Source organism: Cydia amplana, chromosome 21 (assembly GCF_948474715.1).
Source record: "Cydia amplana chromosome 21, ilCydAmpl1.1, whole genome shotgun sequence".
In the NCBI taxonomy this organism is placed as follows: domain Eukaryota; kingdom Metazoa; phylum Arthropoda; class Insecta; order Lepidoptera; family Tortricidae; genus Cydia; species Cydia amplana.
The window spans coordinates 5,725,123-5,750,302 of NC_086089.1; the positions used below are offsets into that span (position 1 = coordinate 5,725,123).

General features: G+C 36.4%; 1 protein-coding gene across 1 annotated transcript in view; it reads left to right on the forward strand.

The window, feature by feature from the left end:
* The window catches only part of LOC134657877 (transcription factor AP-2-epsilon), an 85,116-nt gene that overhangs the window by 6,941 nt on the left and 52,995 nt on the right, over positions 1 to 25,180 (forward strand). Inside the window, exon 2 of the mRNA XM_063513457.1 lies at positions 18,078 to 18,184. Within this exon, the coding sequence (XP_063369527.1) occupies positions 18,125 to 18,184 (60 nt within the window). The 5' untranslated portion in view covers positions 18,078 to 18,124. The remainder of the gene's footprint in view (positions 1 to 18,077; positions 18,185 to 25,180) is intronic.

Genomic DNA, 25,180 nt, shown 5'->3' on the forward strand with positions numbered 1-25,180 from the left:
TTCAAACCAATTTTCGGTGGAAGTTTACATCGTAATGTACATCATATATTTTTTTTAGTTTTATCATTCTCTTATTTTAGAAGTTACAGGGGGGACACACATTTTACCACTTTGGAAGTGTCTCTCGCGCAAACTATTCAGTTTAGAAAAAAATGATATTAGAAACCTTAATATCATTTTTGAAGACCTATCCATAGATACCCCACACGTATGGGTTTGATGAAAAAAAAATTTTTGGATTTCAGTTCGAAGTATGAGGAAACCCAAAAATTTATTGTTTTTTTTTCTATTTTTGTATGAATACATCTACTTACCAAGTTTCAACAGTATAGTTCTTATAGTTTCGGAGAAAAGTGGCTGTGACATACGCACGGACAGACAGACGGACAGACGGACAGACAGACAGACATGAATCTATAAGGGTTCCGTTTTTTGCCATTTGGCTACGGAACCCTAAAAATGGCATCATAATCCGTTGCGTAGTTTTAAAGATCTAAGCATACATAGGGACAGACAGACAGCGGGAAGCGACTTTGTTTTATACTATGTAGTGATATGTATAGGTACGGATTTAAATACGCCATATAACAATGATAAATTATGTCTTGAATCTTTATTAAATAAACTGCCCAATCCAAACTCCATAAAAGTTTTAACCTTAAAATTACAAAGGTTATAAGGTTATAATGATAAACAACTATAAATTAATCGTTAATGAATATAATGCCGCAACCGACGCAAATAAATGCAATTAAGAACAAGCATTTGAAATTAATTCGCTGCTGACAACATACATATAATAAAAATAAAGGTAGACATTAAATATATTTAATGACATGTCACGCGGCCCCGCCCACAGCTATTTAAAGTTAGTCATAAAGTAAGTATATAGAGAATATTAAAAAAGTAGTAATCGATGCTGATATTCATTTGCAATATCATTATCATTATTTTGCTTAACATACAAGTATAAAAAGTTGAAACCGATAACTATAGAGATGTTTATTCTTTGTAGACCAGGTATTAAAGCAAAAATACAGATTCCTATCAATTTATTAAAGGTTATGTCAGGGTTTCCCAACTTCTATGTAAAACCAATTATAAATGCTTTGCCCTGTACGGTTACCATCAGTTTGTCACTGACATAAACGCCGTCGAGAACGTAATTTACTTTCTATACATCCCGTTTGCACTAATACGCGAGTGCGAGCGAGATGTATAGAAAGTAAATTACGTTCTCGACGGCGTTTATGTCAGTGACAAACTGATGGTAACCGTACTGGCCCCGTAGACAACATGCCAATCGCTAACGCTACGTAGCAATCGAAACGCAACTGCCACTGTCACACTAATATGGAACAGTGATAGAGAGACACAAAGCGATTCGATAGCGAAGCGCAAGCGATCGTCACCTTGGCTAGGCCTACTGGTGCGCCGTACACAGTAAAGTGCTGCAGAGAGCAATCCTCACTATGTTACCTACCTATTTCGAATAGCCTAGCCTAGGTAAAGGCACCGCGATTACATTTTAAGCTTTGCAAGTGCGCCGCGGACTGAAAAAAATTGGTACCCCCTGGGTTAGTATCTTAGTATTACCCAGTTAGAGTATATCTATAGGGATCGGTACCATCGCCCACTCGGTACCACTGTTAACTGTCCATCGGTAAACCTTATTACAAAAGGCATAAGGTCCACCGATAGACAGTTAAAGTTGCTGTTTTTACGATTCAATGCATTCATTCTGATCTTAAACTGAAATAAAGGTAAAGGTATACTAAGAAAAAGTGACCCAGGCCTCCAGTGCCCCAGACTGGAATCGAACCAGCGTCCTCTGCTGCTATCGCGACAGGTGCCTGTTGCCACTCGGCAACCGGGCGACAGCGGCATAGATCGAATTTTTACAAGTATATGCACTTCTTACTGAAGGCTTATGGCGCCCCCTGGCGAAAGAAAAAAACACTCGAAAAAGGCACAAACACGTGACCGCTATCAATGTCCCCGGGAATTCCTTAATTTTCCACTAATTAAAGCATAATCCCGGGAATCTTTCAAGTGCCCTCAAAAAACAATCCTCAGCCCTGATAGTAGCAACACTAGCAACCAGAAGTCGTCAACAATTATCATTTAGGTATTTTTATTATCTCACATCTGTCCCCCGCTGCGACGAGAGCTCCCGTCGCTCGTAAGCCTGTATTAACACTGTCAACCCACAGTAAACCTTATTGCCAAGATATTAGGTCCATGTATGGTCATTAGTGTTGCTGTTGGAACACTGATCGAGAACGGTGAGCTTCGTATTCAAAGTGCAAAGCAACGGCTAGACGCTCGTTGATGTCTTTTGTTCCATCGTTTGGTTTAAGAAAAATATATACGGTTATTATTTTTTCTACTCCCGTACTTTTATTTGTCATTTAAAGGGTCGTGCACACACCTTTACAACCCTACTTTATAGTTGTCAAGACAAGTCTTTAGTCTATTCCCCAAAAAAGAATTTGTGCATACACGCAGTATCTTTTTGGCGATTTTACGATACTTCGTGTAATGACAAAATATTCAAAATATATTGTCAAAATATTGAATGAAATAGGTACAGTGTTGCCAACCTTATTTTAAATGTCACCTCTGACAAATAAGCGAACCATAGACATGTTTTTTTTTTAATTTCATTCATTCATTCATTCTTTTCCCGCCCTCTTAAACAACGGCTGCATAATAAGCCTTATTTTCCCGGGAAATACCCAACCTGTAAGATATATGTGGTTTGTCAAAGGTCTGTCTCATTTCAAACATAGACAGAGAGAATCATACTATCTTTGTCTTACACTGTCTAGTACTAGCACACAACAGAAAAGGATGAGTATAGTTTTTTTTGTTTTTATTTACTGACAATTTTATTTGACCAACTATAGGTAAGTACATAGTTCACTGGCAGTAGCATCCAGAGGTCGTCAACAATATCATTAGTTGATTTCAACTGTCCCCCGCTGTAACGACAGCTCCCGTCGCTCGTGAGCCTTTATTCACACTTTTAACTCATTATAAACCTTATTTCAAACGCATAAGGTCCACGGATGATCAAATCAGAAGACTAATCATAATCGTAATCATTTATTTGCACATAAAAATGGTTTTACATAGAAGTTGTTATAAAAGTTTTGATGCCATCCCACCATGCAGTGTCCTACTTCATACAATCAGTACGCACTAGTTGTTCTAGTTACAAACAGGCCAATTCGAACGTGCACCTATGCGGCTTCCATCATTTGTCATTGACATAAACGCCGTCGAGAACGTAATTTACTTTCTATACATCTCGCTCGTACTCGCATATTAATGCAAACCAGATGTATAGAAAGTAAATTACGTTCTCTATAGCGTAAATGTCAGTTTTAACACTGTCAGTGACTCATGGTACGGGCTCTGAAATTAAAACAATATTGGAATTATATCAGATAGCTGATATTCGCACGGGGGTTAGCTCGCACTAAAATAGAGTCTGTGCGGAAAGAGAAGACAGCGCGATTAAATATCACGTCTAGCTAGAACCGTCTAGATACCTACAATATGGATTAGATATGTCAGTGTCAAAAGTGACGTTTTTGTTTGAAGAAACATCATTTTTGACACTGACACATTCCATATCGTATCTAGACGTAATATTTGACAATCTTAGAGTTCGAATCGGGCAGGAGTCATGAAATGTACATTCTACGGCCACTCTTCTCTTTCAATTATAAAATGTATTTTCGACATATGTATTTACAAAACCAGAATCGATAAAAAATAGGTAAAATGCGACTTGTAGAAGAGAACAGTCGGATGAATGAATGAATTTTTATTTTTGCCGAAGATGAAACATGATGAAATATCAGTTGATTAGAATTTACGTTCAATTTAATAAATGTCACAACGTACAATAAACAAACGCAATTAATTCGAAACACGAGCCAAAACAATACATTTTCTAATTGGCTATCCCTAAATTGGATTTTCAATGATTGCCGATATATTTTTAATAGGCAATAAGACGAAAGACGGCGGTTGTTTTGTTTTTAATTTTTCGAAACTTTAATAGTGTGTAAGGCACCGGCCAACGGCCAAATGAGAAGGTCGTTCTTTTTTCGAATTTGATTTATAAGCAATGAATTGTGAACAGTATTTAATGAAATATAGAGTGATGTCGCACTGCGCACGCTTTTATATACCTATAGGGTTTAGGGTTCCTTAATATCGATTATGTTTTTTCATTGCAGTGTATCTAACAAATAATAGTAAAATAAATAAATAAATTATAGGATAATTTTATATAGGTAGATCGAGCTAGTCCTACAGACTGTGGGCCACAGTAATATAGTTTGAGTTATAAATGTTATAACATAAGTACCTAACCTAAATACTTAATACACAAAGAAAATGGTGAGGTACTTATAGCAATTTGCCTAGAAATATCAAACTTACCAACTTTTTCTTTGTCTCTTTTTCTTTCTGTTTTCTTTTTAAACAGATGTTCAATTTTTTATTTACATAACTGACTTTAATTACACAATATTATAAAACATATTTGTTAGAAAGACACCAATTTCAGGTTAGAGTCCGTCTAACTAAGCTAACTTTGCACAGGGCGAAGTGAGGACGTGTCATTATAGTCGTCATATTTTCATAGAATATTGATGTCAATTATGACATTGCCACAGTTTGTCATTTCAAATGCCATGAAAAAGCAAAGTTTGGTGCGACTCGCGCTTGGCTATATTTGAATACTCACTGTAATCTTGTATTTGTTTACCCTCAATCGTAAATATTCAGTTATGGATCGCCATTTTTATTTTTCTAGTAGTAGTAAAACCCGATGCGAACTTAAATTATTCATATTCATATATAAGTATGTAAAATTATTTTATCTACACACATGTCATTACTCATTAGCGCTCTATAATGCGTTCAGAAACCGTAGGAAATGACAAGCTTTATTACAACCAATTTTACTATGAGAACTTTCTTATCTGTGGTAGTAGGAAAATTTGTACTTTAATGTACGAGTACATAGGTAACGTTATAGATTTTTGTAAGGTTATGAGTTTAAATTTAGAACAGCAGTCAAAACTCAAGTGGTTCTCTATTCTAGTATCCATAGATAAAACAGTTATCGATACGAAACGTCAATTTAGTATGTTTTTTTAATATAAACCGCACGATATTTGATCTCGAGTGACATGAGAATAGGGACTTTATTCTTTTGTCTAGGAATTAAAAAAAACTACGGATGTGTGACATGCGTGAAAAAAGTTTTCATTCACCGCCATTTGACGTACAATTTATCTTTTAGTTAGTTTTAAGTATGTGTTTAGATAAAGTAGTGTATGTAACTGTACATAATTAGGCATTAAAATACTCGTGTGATCCTTTTAAGAAACTCACTAACGTTCGTTTCTTAAACCCACACTCGTATTTTAATGCCTCTCATTATGTGGCAGTCACATAAACTACTATTATCTACACACATGTCATTATTGCTCTATAATGCATTCAGAAACCGTAGGAAATGACCAGAAGGCCTACCGCGAACCACGTTCGAGGTGTTGCCTCCCTGTCACACTTACGTACGAAATTACATGTGCGACTGAGATGCAACACGTCGTACGTGGTTCGCGGTAGCCCCTCAGCTTCATTACAATCAATTTTACTATGAGAACTTTCTTATCTGTGGTAGTAGGAAAATTTGTACTGTAATGTTATAAGTACTTATAACGTTACAAATTTTTTGTATCGTTATGAGTTTAAATTTGGAACAGCAGTCAAAACTCAAGTGGGCCTCTATTCTAGTATCCATAGATATTAAAATAGTTATCGATACGAAACGTCAATTTAGTATGTTTTTTTAATATAAACCGCACGATATTTGATCTCGAGTGACATGAGAATAGGGACTTCATTCTTTTGTCTAGGAATTAAAATAAACTATGGATGCGTGACATGCGTGAAAAAAGTTTTCATTCACCGCCATTTGACGTACAGTTTATCTTTTAATTAGTTTTAAGTATGTGTTTAGATAAAGTAGTGTATGTACCTGTACATAATTAGGTATTAAAACACTCGTGTGATCCTATTAAGAAACTCACTAACGTTCGTTTCTTAAACCCACACTCGTATTTTAATGCCTCTCATTATGTAGCAGTCACCTAAACTAGTAATGTTTTTGATGGTTCCTGTATAACTTGTACTTTAACAGCAACAGTCGCCATTATGTCACAGAAATGATATAGAAAAATTTATACATATTGTATATGTAATGTAACGATTGTAAAGTTATCTAAGGATATTAAATAACTGAAAGAAAGGTATCGTCTTGGGTCGTCCCATTCGTTTTTCGTCAAGTTCTTAAATTAGTCCTATTCTGCTTTCGTCACGCATTCTACATTGAAAGCCACCGACGATTGTGACGAATGTAGAATGGGTGACGAAAGCAGAATAGGACTAATTTAAGAACTTGACGAAAGAGGAATGGGACGACCCAAGACGATACCGAAATAAATGGTTATTTTCATGTACTATAAGCACTTTTGATTAATATGTTTGTTTTTATGACGTGAGAAAGTAAGAAAGCATATATATGTAGTTTGTCAAAGGACTGTCACATTTCAAACATAGACAGAGAGAATCATACTATCTTGTCTTACACTAATACTAGTTCCCAAAAGAAAACGATGAGTATAGTTTTCCTGGTTCCTATTGACTGACAAATTGGTTTGACCAACTATATAATACATTCGAAATTTTTGAAATAATAAACATTATGTTACATTTCCGGTCTAGTTACTTATTTGCCTATTTGCTTGTTTATTTAGACCGCATTGTGTTCCAAATTTGAATTACGGCGTCTGTAGATCAACAAAGCACCATAGACAAGCCATTTCTCACCGTCGCTTTTTCTAATAAAGCATTTGTTAGGCAAAGGTAAGCGCCCATTGATTGTACCCGTACTAACGGAGGTCAAATCATCGCTTTCCAAGTCGTAACACGAATTTATACCTGACATTATTCATACCACCCGACCGCTTGTTTTCCCCTAATTAGAATCCATTCAAACGTACCCCATTAAAACTCGTCTAAATTAAAATTCGAATAACTTACTAACTAGATGTATAAATCACGAACCGTACAGAGAGACAATAAAATATATTGTCCAGTCCGACAAACGGCTCGAGTCCAGTAATTAATACAACAATGCGCTCACCGAGTAATTAAAATAAACTAATTTCTAAACGTGAGTGGCTTTTTATGAATGAACGCCGTGGTCTATCTTTTTTCAGTCTGGCAACATATCTCATCCGCGGTTGCGCACTGACAGTTCGGTTGACGGCGTTCTTTTTTCAAAGCGCGACTCGCAGCGGGGCGCTGCATCCGTTGCGCGTTCGAATTATTTCGTTTTAATTTGAGAATCGGCTTTTTTGTTTTATGCCATTATTTTACTAATTCGTAATTTGAAATGTTTAGACAATTACACGGCACTTATGAGTGAGGATTCGTGAATCACGTTCAAATCATTTTCTCACGCTAGGGACTCCCACGAATTAGTTGAATTGCTCAAAGCCTGGGATCCGGGACGAACCTAAGGATTTTCGGCATCGGATCGGGACGAGATGATTCCGAGCAAATCGGCGAACATAATTACAACCTGCCTGCCAGTATTTGAGCGCAGCGCCGCGTGCACAGTAGCAATAACGTGCAATTTAAATGTTTCAAATTTCGAACGATTCTTTTTTTGATACAAATCGGTATTGCGTGCATGCATTCAAAATAAACAAATAAACATCGTGCGATTTACAATGCTAAAGGAGTCCTTTACAATTTCGAAAATAAGTACATTTATTTCTCAATCATGTTACAACTCATAGGGTAAAAGTAATACGCATTAACCCACACATGAAACGTCAAAGGCAGTGTTGCTAGTGTAAAAAAAGACAACAGACATTTCAAAATTAGAACGTTAAAGGCAGCACGTGCACAGATAAGTGCACGTCGCTCCACCGTATTCGGGATCACGTATCTCAAATAACACAGGCCGGTTGTAATGAGCCGATGGGTTTAAATACGGCCATTGGGCTCCAAATTCGAATTAATAAAACGAGTTCTATGTTATTATTTTGTACATGTTCTGGTGCTTGAAACACGTTATTTTTACCTACGTTTTTCAGGAGCTAAAAGTATTTATTTGTTTTGCTATATGGCTCATAAACATTATACATTTTGAAAGGCTTTATCTCGGAAACTAATTTAGATCTACAGAGACCTACAGAGATTCTAGTCTCGTATTGTAGCAAATTTAGTCTACTTTAAAAACGTCTTGAGAAGGTACTATCAAAAACTAGTCCTTTAGGGTTTTAATCGCCCAAATCTAAAAAAAACTTTCGCTGTTTTTTAGATTTTTGACAAAGTTGCGTTCGGCGCTCAAAGCCACAAACTTTGATTATTCATTGAGCCAACATCATAAAAAAGTCTGCAAAATATCAGAACTATCGGATTCGAGGCAAACGAACCCCCAAAAGGCGACAAAGTTGCTGGATTAATAGGCCTTGGTAAGAAGGCACTGCATAAAAAGTACAGACACAAAGCAAGCACTCATAATTAGAGATGCCACGAATATTCGGCAACTATTCGGTATTCGGCCTATTCGGCAACTTTGCCGAATATTCGGTATTCGGCCGAGTGTTGCCTACTATTCGGCCGAATACCGAATATCTGCTGCACCTACTTAAAAAGAAAAATTGCACAATAAAAATAACCAAAAACTATACAGGTATATTTAAATACGAAGACCCTTTTTTGAGCATTTGTTGATTAAAAAACATTTTATTTTTATCATGAGTCTGTTTTGTTTGACTCTATTCATTAATGCTGTTCAACAAAAATATATCTTAGCTAACGTCATCTAACGTTGAGCTTTGTAAGCGATCAGTTTTCATAATAATTGTGACTGAAAATGTTCGCATGTCATGCCGAATATTCGGTATTCGGCCGAGAGAGGGGCCGAATATTCGGTATTCGGTATTCGGCCAAAACCACTATTCGGGGCATCTCTACTCATAATGACCGCATACAGCTTCGACTCATCGTTATGAATGAACTAAAACTGGTCTCTCGGCTATCTTAATTAAAAACAACAAAAAACTTTTAAAACGATTTATCCATTTTTATTTATGACCGCCACTCTTCAAATGGACGTATGTACTTTTAATTTTTTTCCAATACCGGAAGACATGACACCTTCAGATTTACCGCTCTACCCATCAATTATTATAATAGATTCTCTGTCTCGCTCGCACGCTCTTTCTATTATAATTTAGTTTTAGGATGACCTCAGAACGTTTTAGGCGTATATCCTGGAAGGTAATTTTTTTTTCCGAATCGTTCCGTAGCATATATCATACATGCTTATGCTACGGAACGATTCGGAAAAAAATCTTTTAATTTAAATGATAACTACAGATATACCTACCGAATTAGTTAATTATTATAGAAACTGAAAAACATAATTAACGGAACTCTAATTAATTCACGAGCGTAGCGAGTGAATCTAATTTAGAATCTTGAGCGTAGTAAGGGACTCAAAAACGCACGAGATGTAAATAACTTTGATCTCGTGTAGTTCACAAAACTTTTCACCTCAGCAGTGAGAACATATTAGAGAACCCGAAAAATGTATTCCTTCTTCATCACTTACCTCTATTCACTCATGTCTTCTTAAGATATACCAACAATTAAGTTTTCACCTCAGCAGCTCGAACAAGGGTACTTTGCTACTTAAAAACAGTGAGCAAAATCGCATTTTGCTCATTTTGTCTCACTCAGTGAGCAAAATGCGATTTTGCGACTTACCTAAGTGGTAACGAAATATTTTGTTACTGTTATGAAAACATTTCTTTCTGTGCATGAACATAGTCTACACAACACAAACACATAGACACAAAACCTGTATTATTATTACTACGCGTTATTTACTGTTTCAGACTGTACTGTGGGCAAATTCTAAAACATGAGAACTCGATAGCATTAATCAATTTTCAAATCGATAGTCCATGACATGAGTACATTACTTAAATGTTGATTTAGTAAATTTACATTATTTACTCAAACATACACGTGTAGTTTTGTAGGTATAGTGTGTTAAAGGACTGTCTTATTTCAAATATAGACATAGAGAGTCTTACTATATTTGTCTTACACTAGTACTAGTACCCAAAAGAAAAGGATGATTATAGTTTTTTTTTGTTCCTATTTACTAACAAATTGGTTTATTTCTAATGGAAAAGTTTACTGCACTCATAGAATGCTCATTCAAAAACCGACTTCTGAATCCAATTTTCTACACAACCTTACAGTAGCCTCAACCTCCCACTTTATAACCTATAAAATCCCAAAAACAACACGAATCAATTAAGAACCGCATTGCCCGTACCGCCCAGGCCGGCCCAGTGTTGCCCACTAAAACCGAATTACCCGAGCAATTACTGTGTTGCCGCGTTACGGCGTAAGCCGGGGGCGCGCGTGCCCGCCCGGTCACGACCCAGCGCAAGTGTTGCAACTGTTAAAAAATCGATAATGAGCGATCAATTCTTGATAAGTTCTAATAGAAGAATTAATTGCAAATTGGTTTTGGATAAATGGGCGAATAAACTTTGGTCCGATACTAAACTGTTTACGACGTTTAAACTTCAATCGAAAATGTCGCTTATATACCTACTTGGTCAACCAGAATTTGACAGTAGAAAAAGGCGGCAAATTTGAAAAATGTAGGCGTGAAGGGATATCGTCCCATAGAAAATTTGAATTTCGCGCCTTTTTTTACTGACAAGATTTGGTTGACCAGCTATAAATACGTTTCGCTTTTATAATTTTATGCTATACGTTAAGTCAAGGACAAATACGTACTAAGGACAGAAATGATTGAACTGACCGCTATACCTACCTAACCAATTTTCTAATAGCGGCCGTGCGCGTTGCAGAATCGGAACAATAACCGATAAAATGTATATTGACACTCACGCCAAACCAAGTCCTGCCATTTACCGTTCTCGTACGTTTTCTTGTGCATAGTAGGTTCTGCCATCTTGTGCGCTACTTTGGAAGCATAAACTTCACATTTACGGCTCGCGCCAAAAATCTGACGTCTCCTGTGCTGCCCCCTACAGTTCATGCACGCTCCCTATAGATACAGCGAATTCTTAAGCTTTTCATGTGTTTCGCCTTTCTCTTCTTTATCTGACTAATTTTTATAAGATACTATCTACTTAGAGCTGAATTCATATGATCAGTAAAACATAGATGTGATGACTCAGGTCAAACAAAAGGCAACAAGTAGAACTTAGTAATGTATGACGTAACTAGGACGTATAGGGCAAAATGACGGTTAAAACGAGTGAATAATTAGCATTCCAGTACGGAAGCATAATCTACTTACTCTTAAAGACTTGTAAACAGAAATTGCACGAGCAGACAGCCGAACCAATATTAATAACTCAAACCAACTTCCTTCATTAAAATCATAGTCATTTTCTAACGTTTTCCATGCGTTGGAAACAAACGTTTTTAAAGTTCACCACGTTAGATAATCAGTTGCAGACACCCCTATTTTTATAGCTGTACAGTTTACTTTAATATATTTGTGTGTAAGTGTTAAGCGTGTGTTATTAAAGCTGGACATTCAATCTCGGGCATCCACCGGCATCCATCACGCGACCACGCCCCTCGAGAGTGTTTCGACAACGCTCTTGCCACGTGATTTGTGGGTGATTAAAATATTAATAATGTCTTTAAAGCGTTTAAGAATAGGGCTTGGCATGTCAAATGTGATGTAGATGCTATCACCGTTACTGTTTAAACTAGATGGTTCAAGACAATAGGTTACTTAATGTCAGTGTCAAAAAAGCGATCTGTGAATAAATAATATGGCCTATGTTGCGAAAGATTGTATTTTAAATTGTTACTGTAAAGGGGAAAATATTGTAATTTTATACACTATCTATGAACACTTTTCCAACTCCCATTTTTGATAATTACTAATGCAATTTATTAAAATTAAATGCATTTTCACATTTGTGCTTTATTAGTATATAATAAGTAGTACTTACATACCAAATTACCTACGTGCTGCATTTCATTTCACCTTGAATATAATAATTTATTCAGCGTTATGTTATTCTAAAATTATCCCTAATTTTGGGTAGTTACGAAGCTGTAACCTGGCAACACTCAAAATGACATTAACCATAGAGCCGTAGACATTTTACCAGGGATTCCCAATTTACGTAAATAATGTCAAGGATTATTTAAAATTTGTAATAACATCCCTAATGAAAATTCCAAATCCAAACTACTGGCCAGTGAAAAAAAGAAAACAAATCACTGGCTGTTAAACCACCCGAATTTAAAAAGAGAACTCGAGCATGGAATGTTGAAATCAACAGGCTACCAATTTTGAATACGCATTCGCGAACTCAATTTTTAAAAAGAAACACTACCGCGTAGACGATAGAAAGCATTTTCATTTAATAGTTTTATTGGATTTAGTATCTTTTGAAAGTGAAGCGTTTAAACGACTTCCGTTTTTTCCAAAGAATGTTAAGATTAAGCCAATTAATATCCGTATGTTTTGGATGCATAATGGAAACAAAATTTGACTTTATGAGTCAATTTTGAAGAATTATTGAAAGACATTCGTTACGCATAATTTCTAATTTCGTAGTTACCTATGTAATATTGCATTCCTGTGTTTTGTATTTACTAATATTCGGTTCGGAATAAAGTATTGGTGATATAACTTTCGAGGAATGAAAACTGTTTAAAATCTACTAAGTAAAACTGTACCTAACACTCGTTACGGCCACATTCGAACTTTAAGATACGTCAAATACTAGAGATTGAAACGATATGGAATGGATATATCAATGTATATCGTTTCAATCTCTAGTATTTGACGTATCTTAAAGTTCGAATATGGCTGTAGCTAGTGCTTACAAATCAGCAGGCTAATTACGGAAGTTTTAGAGATCGACGGTCAGCCTTGGTGATTTTGATTTTATAATTGATACCTTTTATGCCAAATTGATCGATGCGATCAGTTTCGCAAAACATCCTGCAAATTATTATTATTACCGATTTACATCATTTAATATTATAATATCTGGTTGACCGAGCGAGCTTCGCTCGGAAAACATATAAAAACTCAAAAATACGCGTTTTCCCAGAGATAAGACCTAGCAGACCTAGCTAGATCGATTTTTCGCCCCCGAAAACCCCCATATAGCAAATTTCATCGAAATCGTTAGAGCTGTTTCCGAGATCCCCGAAATATATATATATATATATATATATGTGTGTATATATATATATATATATATATATATATATATATATATATATATATATATATACTTGGTCAACCAGATCTTGACAGTAGAAAAAGGCGGCAAATTTGAAAAATGTAGGCGGGAAGGGATATCGTCCCATAGAAAATTTGAATTTCGCGCCTTTTTTTACTGACAAGATTTGGTTGACCAGCTATATAAACAAGAATTGCTCGTTTAAAGATATTAGATAGATAGATATTGTTTTTTTTTTGTTAGCCTGGTTTAGTGTCCCACTGCTGGGCAAAGGTCTCCCCTCCCTTCCTCCACTCAACCCTGTCGTTTGCAAAAACTAAAAAAAATATAAAATTATATTAATTTATGAAATATACATAACTATGATCTATATTTAGCCACTATACCCTGACTTCGCCTAAAGTTTGTAAACACATTAAATCTATCATCAATGCAGTTACAAGCTGACGTTTTTAAAAAAAGCTTATTTAAAAAGTTTTCTAAAGTAAGTAAATCTTAAAATACCTACTTACATATGAAATTAAAGTTTTTAATAAAACTTTTGTTACCTATTTTTGAACCGATTGTCTGAGCACGCGTGATCCTGATGATCACAAAAACGGACTTACCCAGCAATTACTGTACCTTTATGCTGTTATTAGGTGCTTGTACATTAAAGGGTGTACATTAAATAGGGGTCACATATGACCTTTTTGTACAAAGAGACTAATTATGGTTCACATTAGACATGCTGGCTAAAAATAAACTATGATGGCTCTCCTTCTAACACTACCTACGAAATACTACGAATAGACTCTATATTGTCATGACATGCACCCATTGAACGCCATGCTGTCAAAACTAGCAATTTTTATTTAATCCATTTGAAATATCAATGTATGTAATTATACCTGAGTACAGTTGAGGTCTGCTTACTTCACGATTTTTTTTCTAATACGACGGTATAGATATGACCGGGATAAGTGGCGTACCTACTCGAAGACAGGCTCAGCAGTGGGTGGTAAAAGGCTGATATGATGATGATGATGATGATGATAGATATGCAACTTGAGAAAAGTTTCTAAAAAAATGCAAAGCTTCTTATTAGAAAATTTCGCAATTTCGGAAACTTTCCGTCCCCATGTACTTACGACGACGGGCTAAAAACTAACGACGTTTTTCAAATTGTAACTTTTCCTCCCTTTATGCTTCATTTCACGCAGTTTATAACAAAGAGCTATTTACCAAAACGACAGTCCTTGACTGAATACAAACACCGTACGTATTGTTGTTGGAATTTTACGGATAATTGTTATATTAAGCTTTCTTTTAACATTCTAAAATGATTTATCGCTCAGTAAGTGCTGTTAACTCGAGCTCTACAATGAAGCATAAAATCTCGCCGTCAGTGCACCAAAATCGCCTTTAAGAAAAAAAACTATTACCACTCAAAACCCTACCTTATGCGGTGTAAGTTAAGGTTTAAAATTGGTTAGCGCGAGTATTTTTTTTCTGTAAGTTGGTCAATAAAAAAGTTGTACGTGAGCGTAGCCGCGGGCTTGGCACGAGCCCGCGCTCCACGCCTAGGATCATTTTGAATCTGTGGACGTCAGGTCAGACGCGAAAAGTTCACTTTGAATATCTGGATGATTCATTACAGTTTTTTATGGTCTATGGTCTTTTTGGTGTTAATAAAAGTTTGAAATTTAAATGGGTTTAGGTAAAGTTTTATTAGCAAGCGACTTTGTTTCTGATAAGTATAATACGAGACGATGAACATTTAGGAAAATGGAACCCTAGGGCATCATGGAATGTCGACTAAAAATAAGTAACTGCTTACGATTTGTTTTATAAGTAAATAATAATGATTTGATATGGTAACAATCGTGCAATATTGATGGCCTAGCCAGAACGCTTCCTCTCTGAAATAATTGGTACCTAACCTATTGCAATGCAATGTTCCTACCTACCTACAATACCTACCTAGGTACTAAGAATAAGTCCTACCGCGAAGAATGGATTGTTTTAGATTTAGACATACCTATCTACTATCTATTTATGATTAGTTTAATGTTAAAATATAATCTTTAAAGCTATACTAAAATAAAACTAAATTAAAACCAAGAAAAAAACCTTAAATAAATCTAAAATTTAACACACAATATAAAACTACTAAAAGAGCCCTCCCCGCGCAATCCCCTGTGCAAAGGTGCCCATCACACTCGCTGCGTTACCGTGTTGAATTGCGATGGACTGCCTAGACTGTTTTAAAGTTTTATATTTTTCTTTTTCGCAATTTTAAGGCGGTTATCATTAACACACAGGCGCCGCGACAGAAACCGCCATCAGTATGATATCCGTCTAAGGCCCCATATAGTATACCTATAAATCCTATAATAAATTCCCGAGGTATTCAAGCAATGTTAATCTGTTCAAAGCAATCAGGTACTATATTGTCTGATTGGCAATCATTGGCGAATTATCTTGTCGAGGCGAACGTCTATAAATCAATATTATTGGATTATACAACTTTCGTGAACGTTGAGAGAAGTTTCATAACAGACATTCAATTTGAACTAGTGTACGACGGGGAGGTGAGGGCGAAGACGAAATGTATATTTCGGCGGCAGAACGTAAAATCGGGCATATCGAGATATTCCTAGGCATATTATGAAACGCCGCCATTTCATGATCTGACTAAGATTAACCCAGGCATATCACGATCTGCCTTATAAAAGAGGCGGCAGATCGGTCAGACCAATGTATTCGTTGATATTCCTAGCTTCATACCGGGCGCATCGTCAAATAATTGATGAGATATTCCTAGGCATATCATGAAACGCCGCCATTTCATGATCTGATTAAAATTAACTCAGGCAATCACGATCTGTCTGATAAAAGAGGCGGCAGATCGATAGGAGCAATGTATTCGTCAAATTCCTAGCTTCATACCGATCGAATCGTAAAATAATTGCAGTTTTTGCCACTGGTGGCGCTGCATTCTATGTGGCGATGGCGCTGCGTCCGCCAGTGTTGCCAGATCAATACAAGTTTACGTTCCTTTTGAACAGCATGCGTATTTACTAAAATTACACCTTGAGGTTTGCATGATCAGCACAGATATGGCCGCTAGGTGGCGACAGCGACACGCACGGCTTATGGCTAGCCAAAATTGGTGTGGAACGGATGTACTTTTAGCTACCTGTAGCAAAGCGACGAAATCGCGGAGTGAGCCACGCCTGCTGTGAGTCAAAACAAAGCCAGGATAGATGATACAGCCGCTGGCAGAAGCGTTATATTTATGAACCCTAAAAATTCAATCAGGACAATTCAGATTACGGAATGATATATCTAAATGATGTAATTCAGATATCGTGCATTTCAGCGCATTTCGCTCGTATATCCGTACACATTTTTTGCGCGGACGACACACGACAACTAAATGACATCATTCAGATATCATACTGGCCCCTATTTCACCACGGCGACAGGTGCGACAATTCGACAAATGTCACTGTTGCTGACGTCACAGGCATCCATGGGCTACGGTTACCGCTTACCATCGGGCGGGCCGTATTCCTGTTTGCCACCATAATTGTATTATTTAAAAAAAAAACTTTATTATATCGGCAAAAAAAAGGTATTTCTCTTTCGAAGTTTATGACGATGATGATGACAATTGTCACACGATATAGAACTTTCGGTAATTCTTGAAATGAGTTCTGTGTCGGAATTTCGTGAGAATTGTCGTGTTTCTTGTGACAATTGTCATTCGCTTCGCAATATACGTACTTATTTATTGGCGAATTAATGGAGTTTTTTTTTAATGAATATGTTGGTGGCAATCAAGCACACCGCCCGTCCGATGGTAAGCGGTTACCGTACTATGGAGGCCTGTGACGTCAGTAACAGTGATGTCGAATTGTCGCACCTGTCACCGTGGTGAAATAGGGGCCTGATGTCAGTGTATATACGTTCGAATTAGCCTGAAAATCTGCGAGTGTTCCGAGGTCTTGAGAACGGTTATGGTGTTCAAATCGCTCACTAGATGGCGCTGTACGCTCGCAGTAGCAAAGCTACATGTCGCTGTTAAGATTTTTCCTGTGATCATAGGCCTGCAAGAATTTTTCGAGATAGGTATTGGTTAACGGTTAAGTATGATGAATTTTTGTAAGCGTCCGTGATAATGATATCAGGGGTGCTGCTTAAAGTGCTTAATTTAATTACATGATTATCACAAATATTTAAAAAAGAATCGTAGTTTTACAAGTAATTGTATAAATGATGTAAATCGACCTATTTTAGTTACTTGGTTTGGCGAAGGTTTGAGTTATCTAATACCTTTAAACGAGCAATTCTTGTTTATATATATATATATATTTCGGGGATCTCGGAAACGGCTCTAACGATTTCGATGAAATTTGCTATATGGGGGTTTTTGGGGGCGAAAAATCGATCTAGCTAGGTCTTATCTCTGGGAAAACGCGCATTTTCGAGTTTTTTTATGTTTTCCGAGCGAAGCTCGGTCACCCAGATATTGGGTATGAATTTATGAAACGACGAGATAAAACATATTTAACTAATTGATGGTTGTAAATATTTATGAATAAGCGTCAATCTAGGGTATCTCTTTGAATTATATGAAAAACATCTCAATTTATGATGTTTTATTTATTTACAATGATCACTAAGTAAGTGTTTTGTTTTGTTCTAGGTAAGCTGTGAGAAGAAACCACAAGTAGACTACTAGAATAGTATCATTCAAAATGACTTTCCGTTGTGTTCCTACATTCCAAGCTGTGTCCAATGATAGTAGCGCCACCTGGGTAAGAATTGTGTAACAATTTTAATATAGTTTCACTACTCGCCGCTAGATGACCAAAGTCCTAAAATACTGTTATGGCTCCTCTACACGATGGGCCAGCGCCGGCCACTCCAAAGGACGCAGCCATGCGGTAGAATGAGATAGCAATATCACTTGCTCCCTCTAACGCATAAATGCGTCCCTTGGAGTGGCCGGCGCTGGCCCATCATGTAGAGGAGCCATTAGTTAAATCTTGTTTTTAGTTCGTGTTGCATATAATTTAATTCGCATTTATAAATAAATAAGAGCGAATGTATATAAAGTCTGTTCGGAAACACAGGATTCGTGGAATGTATTGTGTCCCATACATTCCACGACTCTTCTCTTTCCTAACAGACTCTACAAGATATTAAAAAAATATAATTTTTGCTTATTTATGCATAAAAACAAGCATTACTCCTGTTTTATTTAATATTGATAACAACGCCATCTAGCCGTACCTGACTAAAAGCTTTCTGCTGTGTGAATATGTTGCTCGCGCTCTCGGAGTTACGCTACTCAGCGGCAGATGGCAGTAGCCATTACAATTTTTAGTTTGTTTAGGGGAATAAAGATGGCGCAACATGTTCTTTAGTATCACTTTCAATTAAATTAATTTCATTGTGTTTTAAAAACTATCTATTAATCTACATTATTTAATTTGTTTTGATAATGTAGTACCTATAACTAAATAATCTAGTTGTATTAAGCACAGAGTCCTCTCACTCCCACACATAGGTACGTTTTTTTTTCAATGAACTATTGACTCTTGGAGCACCAACTTGACATGTCAACAACTCGCCAAAGACTTTTGACCCGAAAGTTAGGTTAGGTACAGTTGGTACAAACAAACTTATTTTTTCCTGTGCCCAAACGTAAGCTAATATATAGCAATTATAGCATTCTAGTCTCACTAACTCATTTTGATTTAAATTTTTAAACTTTTGCAGCTGTACGTAACAGTTGAATCCGCTTATCATAGTACCGCTAGTAGGTACTAATATCGGACATTCCATAAGAATACCTGTGTTTGTGACGATCAGCGCCACTTCCCCCTCCACCGACTTCGCACATTGCCAATAAGAATGGTCAAGCGTGCGCAGATATTGAGAAAAAAAACCGGCTAAATGCGAGTCGGACTCGCGCACGGAGGGTTCCGCACCATCAACAAAAAATAGAGCATAACAAGCAAAAAAAAACAAGCAAAAAAACGGTCACCTATCCAAGTACTGACCCCGCCCGACGTTGAGCAAACTTCGGTCAAAAATCACGTTTGTTGTATGGGAGCCCCACTTAAATCTTTATTTTATTCTGTTTTTAGTATTTATTGTTATAGCGGCAACAGAAATACATCTATCTCTCTCGTGATAACGTTTCGTGAGATACAGCCTGGTGACAGACGGACGGACGGACAGCGGAGTCTTAGTAACAGGGTCCCGTTTTTACCCTTTGGGTACGGAACCCTAAAAATCGGTTGACGGAATCCTCTGTCGCGAGTCCGACTAGCACTTGGCCGGTTTTAGAAAGTAATTTACATTTTTAACTTATTATCAGTGATCGTTAATTTTCCAGCAATTTTGGTGCAGCATTGTTGGTTAAAAGCATCTGAATGCCCTACTCTAGGTGGAATAAATAATTAGGGTTAATAACAGTAATATTAACCTTAACCAATCCTCTCCCTAGAAACAAATTGAAGAAAATCCTTTATTTTTACTATGCTGCACCAAAATTGCTGGAAAATTAACGATCACTGGCATATTATAGTAGAATATAATAGATAATACTTATTTCCGATAGTCCGACTCGCACTTGGCTGGCTTTTTTTTAGTTTTTATTCATATACTTAGCGCGCGAGAAGCGGTGGTGGCCGAGTGGATATGACGTCCAACTTTCAATCCGGAGGTCGCGGGTTCAAATCCTGGCTCGTACCAATGAGTTTTTCGGAACTTATGTACGAAATATAATGAATGTAATGATCGCTATGACAATAAATGATCTATTTTCATTAGATATAGCAACAAATGGTATAATTTTGAAAGACATATAACTAAGGTAATATAAATCAATAATGTGTATACCAACAAGAGGAACAATTTTATATGGTATAGTTAAGGGTAGATATAAAATAAATTTAATATAACGATCACCCAATATCAGTTATAAATGACATAATTTCTAGCTGTATAATATATGATATTACATGCACATACACAACGTTTATAAATGACTGAAAAATGTATTTATTATTTTATTGTGTGTGAAATTATATTAGATTCAATCCATAAAATGAAATTTATGTGGAGAGCTTACCTATTTAGAAATCACAATATTTACGTATATTTTTCATACCTACTAATAATATAGGTTTTAACATAGCAAATACGACTTGGTGGCAATTCGACGAAGCGCCGCTTCGCGGGGCTTCTATTGTCTGCTCTGAGGGACAAAAAGTAACTAACGAACCTAACCTAACTCCACCTACAATAGCTGTTGTACATGGTCTTTGTTATGTGAGCCCTCCGAGCCGCCTTCCTCTTTCTTAGACTTCGTTTTTTTTTAGCCTATACCATACTTAATACGACACTCGAATATCAAAAAATATGTCTATAATAACTAATGACCAATGAATGTTATACCGAAACTCATTATAAAGTATGTGCGTTATACTACCTTAGCATTAGGTTGAAAGATATTATATCAAATATCTATTATAGGTACTGTATGAGAGATCTATCTGATCAAAATATGTCATTCGTATGTATATGTCTTATAAATTATATCCCTAGATTGTTATATCGACCAATAATATATCCATAGTTGTTATATACAGTGAAGCGCACCCACGCCACGATTTGATATTTACCACTAGCTTTTCGGTGAAGGAAAACATCGTGAGGAAACCTGCATACATCTGCGAAGAAATTCAAAGGTGTATGTGAAGTCCCCAATCCGCAGTGGGGACTATTATAGCCCAAGCCCTCTCGTGCATGAGAGGAGGCCTGTGCCCAGCAGTGGGACGTATATAGGCTCAAATTATTATTTTTATTTTTTATTCATATAGCGGCATAATGGACCCGGGACCTATACCTACTAAAACTGCCCAAATGCAATTGTGGCATAATACGACATCAATCAAAAGCTTCGTCACTTTCCTTAACTTGGGCTCATTAAAAAAGTTCAATTCAATCCCACACACACACAGACATACACTCACACGGGCGCATATAAACTGGATATGAAAGAAACAATATTATAGATTCGCCGCTGTATGAGGAAGCTTTTGGCTGTAGTATATGTAGAGGTGCCAGATGCGGCATGAAAGCTCTATCTTTTTTCTTAATTTCAAGTTAAGTAGATACACAACAGCAAAGGCACTTATGTTTTTTTTTATCCAGGTGACATAGATGCATATTTTACATAGATAACCTATATGCATTATATTATACTTGGTCAACCAGATCATGACAGTAGAAAAAGGCGGCAAATTTGAAAAATGTAGGCGCAAAGGGATATTGTCCCATAGAAAATTTGAATTTCGCGCCTTTTTTTACTGACAAGATTTGGTTGATCAGCTATAGTTTAGTTGATGTGGCATAGACTCAAACTTAACATAGGTAGAGGTAATCGAGCATCATGCTAAATACACACTGGTTTTTTTTTTCAAATCCAATGAAAAAAATATTCTAACTGTTTCAAATGTATCGACGTATCAACCATCTTCATAGTAGGTACATAAGTACTTATAAACTTAATTTTTAGAATTTAAAATGTTACGTACCTAAGTCACAAATTCTTAAATGTACAAAAAAAACGATTTATATAAATAATTAACTATGTTTTTTCACAGTAAGTTACACAACTCAGGCGGACTTATCGTTCGCACCCATCTCAGCCAGTCAATCGTGCCACTTTTTCATCTCACATCCCGGCTTGTACTCGCAGCATCTTTGCCACGGCATGTGATAGCCGCGAGCGCCCGCCGGCGGCCGCGTTCGAGATTCAAAAAATAAAATCGCGCGGGAAAATAACGTTTAAAAAATAAAATCAGCTGATCGTTAATCGGCCATATTTGTGTGATGTCATTGTGGATATTTTTGCGTCTTGTTTTTGCATATAGAACAAACATGTAATTTTTTATTTTATGTAATTGGTTACCTACGTTACCTATTATAATTTTAGTGAGTGTTAAACTTTTTTTTATTGGGTTTGAAAACGAATCAAATTATGTTACGGTTTGAAAATCAATCAACGCGCCTAATCACATATTGAACGTGAGATGCACCGTAAACCAATAACGGGGCAAGGTAAACAAAATTATTTATTGTCAAAACGAAACGCAACTACGCGAAAGAGTGAGATGGGAAACAAATCATCGATCTAAAGAAAATAGAATTCTCATACGAAAGGTAATGGCGGAACAATAATCGTGTAAAAGTTCACGATAGTTGCCCAACGGTGCGGTAACAATGCAACGCGCCCAGATAAGTAGACCTCACACTAATCGATTTTGAGGGTACTTTAGTTCCGCACCCAGAGGTCAGGGTGAACTGGACCTTTACCTAAAGCGGTCATCTCGGAGATAATGATCTGCAGATGACTTATATCACGCTAAATTGACAATGGCGGCTTAAACCCAACAATATGACCAATTAGTTCGCCAAGATGACCAAAACCGACCAAGTTACCATGACTGGCGGATTAGTCGACGAAATTCTAAACGACGACAAAAGAAAAAGATACGATTTAGACAAAATGTCTGATAAATTTACCAATAACAATAACAGCATCAAATTAGATACAAACTTAAAAAGGAAAGCTAACGAAGACTTTATAGATAAAATAACAACGGATATAAATATAGAATTAGACAAAGATAAGACTATTAGACTTGAGCTGAGGCAACCTGATAATGAGTTTAAGGATAATTTAGAAAAGGAAGTTAATGGAGGTTTGCTAACTGAAGACTATGTCGTGCAGGACGAGAACAAAACTATAGGAGATATCGTTAGCAACGAAGACGGATACATACAGAATGGGCAAGATGATGTAAGTACTAAATAACAATAATAAAACCTGTAATATCAGATTCAACTTCTTAATGTTGTGGCGATGGGGAGACACTCCTGACTTCGGCCATACTCGGCTCCGTTCGGCTCAGCATTGCTCCGAGAAATTATTAGGGTTGACACTTGTTGACGTCCCTTTGCGTGCACGACCACAGATAAGATAATGATTTGAATTTTGACAACCCTAAATAGCCGAAAGGGATAGTGCCATAAGTAAGAAAAAAATATATTTTGATTCGATCCTGAACAGTGTTTCAAACTTTTAAATAGCAAACATTCTACATTTCCTAGGTGACATAGACAACTTTTTTTTTAATTTGCTATATCTCCATCTACATATGTTAAGTCAATCATCTGACTTACCAATCTCATTTGTTGTAACACACGTTTATTTTTCTGTTAGAAATTTTAATCGTACATTTACGACCAAAAAAAGAAATATCTATTCTTTTACTCGACATGGACATAACTGTTACAAAACAGATTCGCTGAGATAAAACGGTCGAAACTTTTTGCAATATAATCAAACGCGGAAATAATTGCACTCACAATCAAATATAAATTAGAATGCAAAAACGTTATGTAGCGTTTTTCTAGTCAATCACTACATACTTAATATAAGACAAAGTCGCTTCCCGCTGTCTGTCTGTCCCTATGTATGCTCAGATCTTTAAAACTACGCAACGGATTTGTTGCGGTTTTTTTAATAGATAGAGTGATTCAAGAGGAAGGTTTATGTATAATTTGTTAACCCGTGCGAAGCCGGGGCGGGTCGCTAGTCGTTAATAAAGCCTAGATCGAAACAATGTCAAATCTTCTTTAATTTTTAAGGAGTATCAGGTACGTAACATTAAATTAGGAGTATCATCCCTTCAGTCTGTTCTATAAAACCTTAGGCCCGAGACACATTTGTAAGTTTTACTTACGTAAGTAGGGACAAAGCTATTTGTTAGAATGAGATAACGATATTCATCTCTCATTCTCTAGTATAGCTGTGTCCGTTACGTAAGTAAAACTTACAAGTGTAGAAACGGGGTTAGGCCCGAGACACATTTGTAAGTTTTACTTACGTAAGTAGGGACAAAGCTATTTGTTACAATGATAACGATATTCATCTCTCATTCTGTAGTATAGCTGTGTCCCTACTTACGTAATTAAAACTTACAAGTGTATTTCGGGCCTTACACGTGCAAGGTTTACATGGAGCGGAGTGCGGTCGGCGCTCAAAGGTTACAAATTTGTGGGTCGGTCGCTGACGCATGGTGCCTACATGCCTACTGCACATACATGCGCGAAAGGGTGCGCGTAACGGTTTCAAAAGCTATAGGGTGTTTGACTACTAGCCAAATCAGTTTCTTTTTTCGAACTGTCAAAACGTTTTTGCTACTATGGCATTTATATGAAACACTAGCATATGACGTCACAATCAAATTACCTACTCTTTGTAGTTTTATAAGGGTTTTAAAATAAAAATTGTGTCTAAAAATAACTACCTATTACTGTCTACATTTCTCTATTAATCTTCTTGCACTATTTCATGCATAGTGTCATTTTATTTATTTTAAATACAGTAATACCCTATTGAGAAGGTAATATTAAACATCATAAAATATATTGTACATACCTAGGTATTGTCAATTTTCATAGATTAAGGTCAATGTGGCGAAGACCGTCTATAAGGGAAAACCGTGTACTACTTCTACAAGCTCTTTCGTCGCTTTTTCTTTAAGCTGTATCTTTTACTGAGGTGTGCCATCTATCTATCTATCTATGTATATCTATGTATATGCAGGCTGTCTGGAGGAGATCGCTTTTTAGAGATAAGACCGCCTGTTGTTACCTATTTAGTCTTAAGCTCGTATTTAACTTTCTGTATATATTTTTACTTTATGGTGCACAATAAAGAATATTTA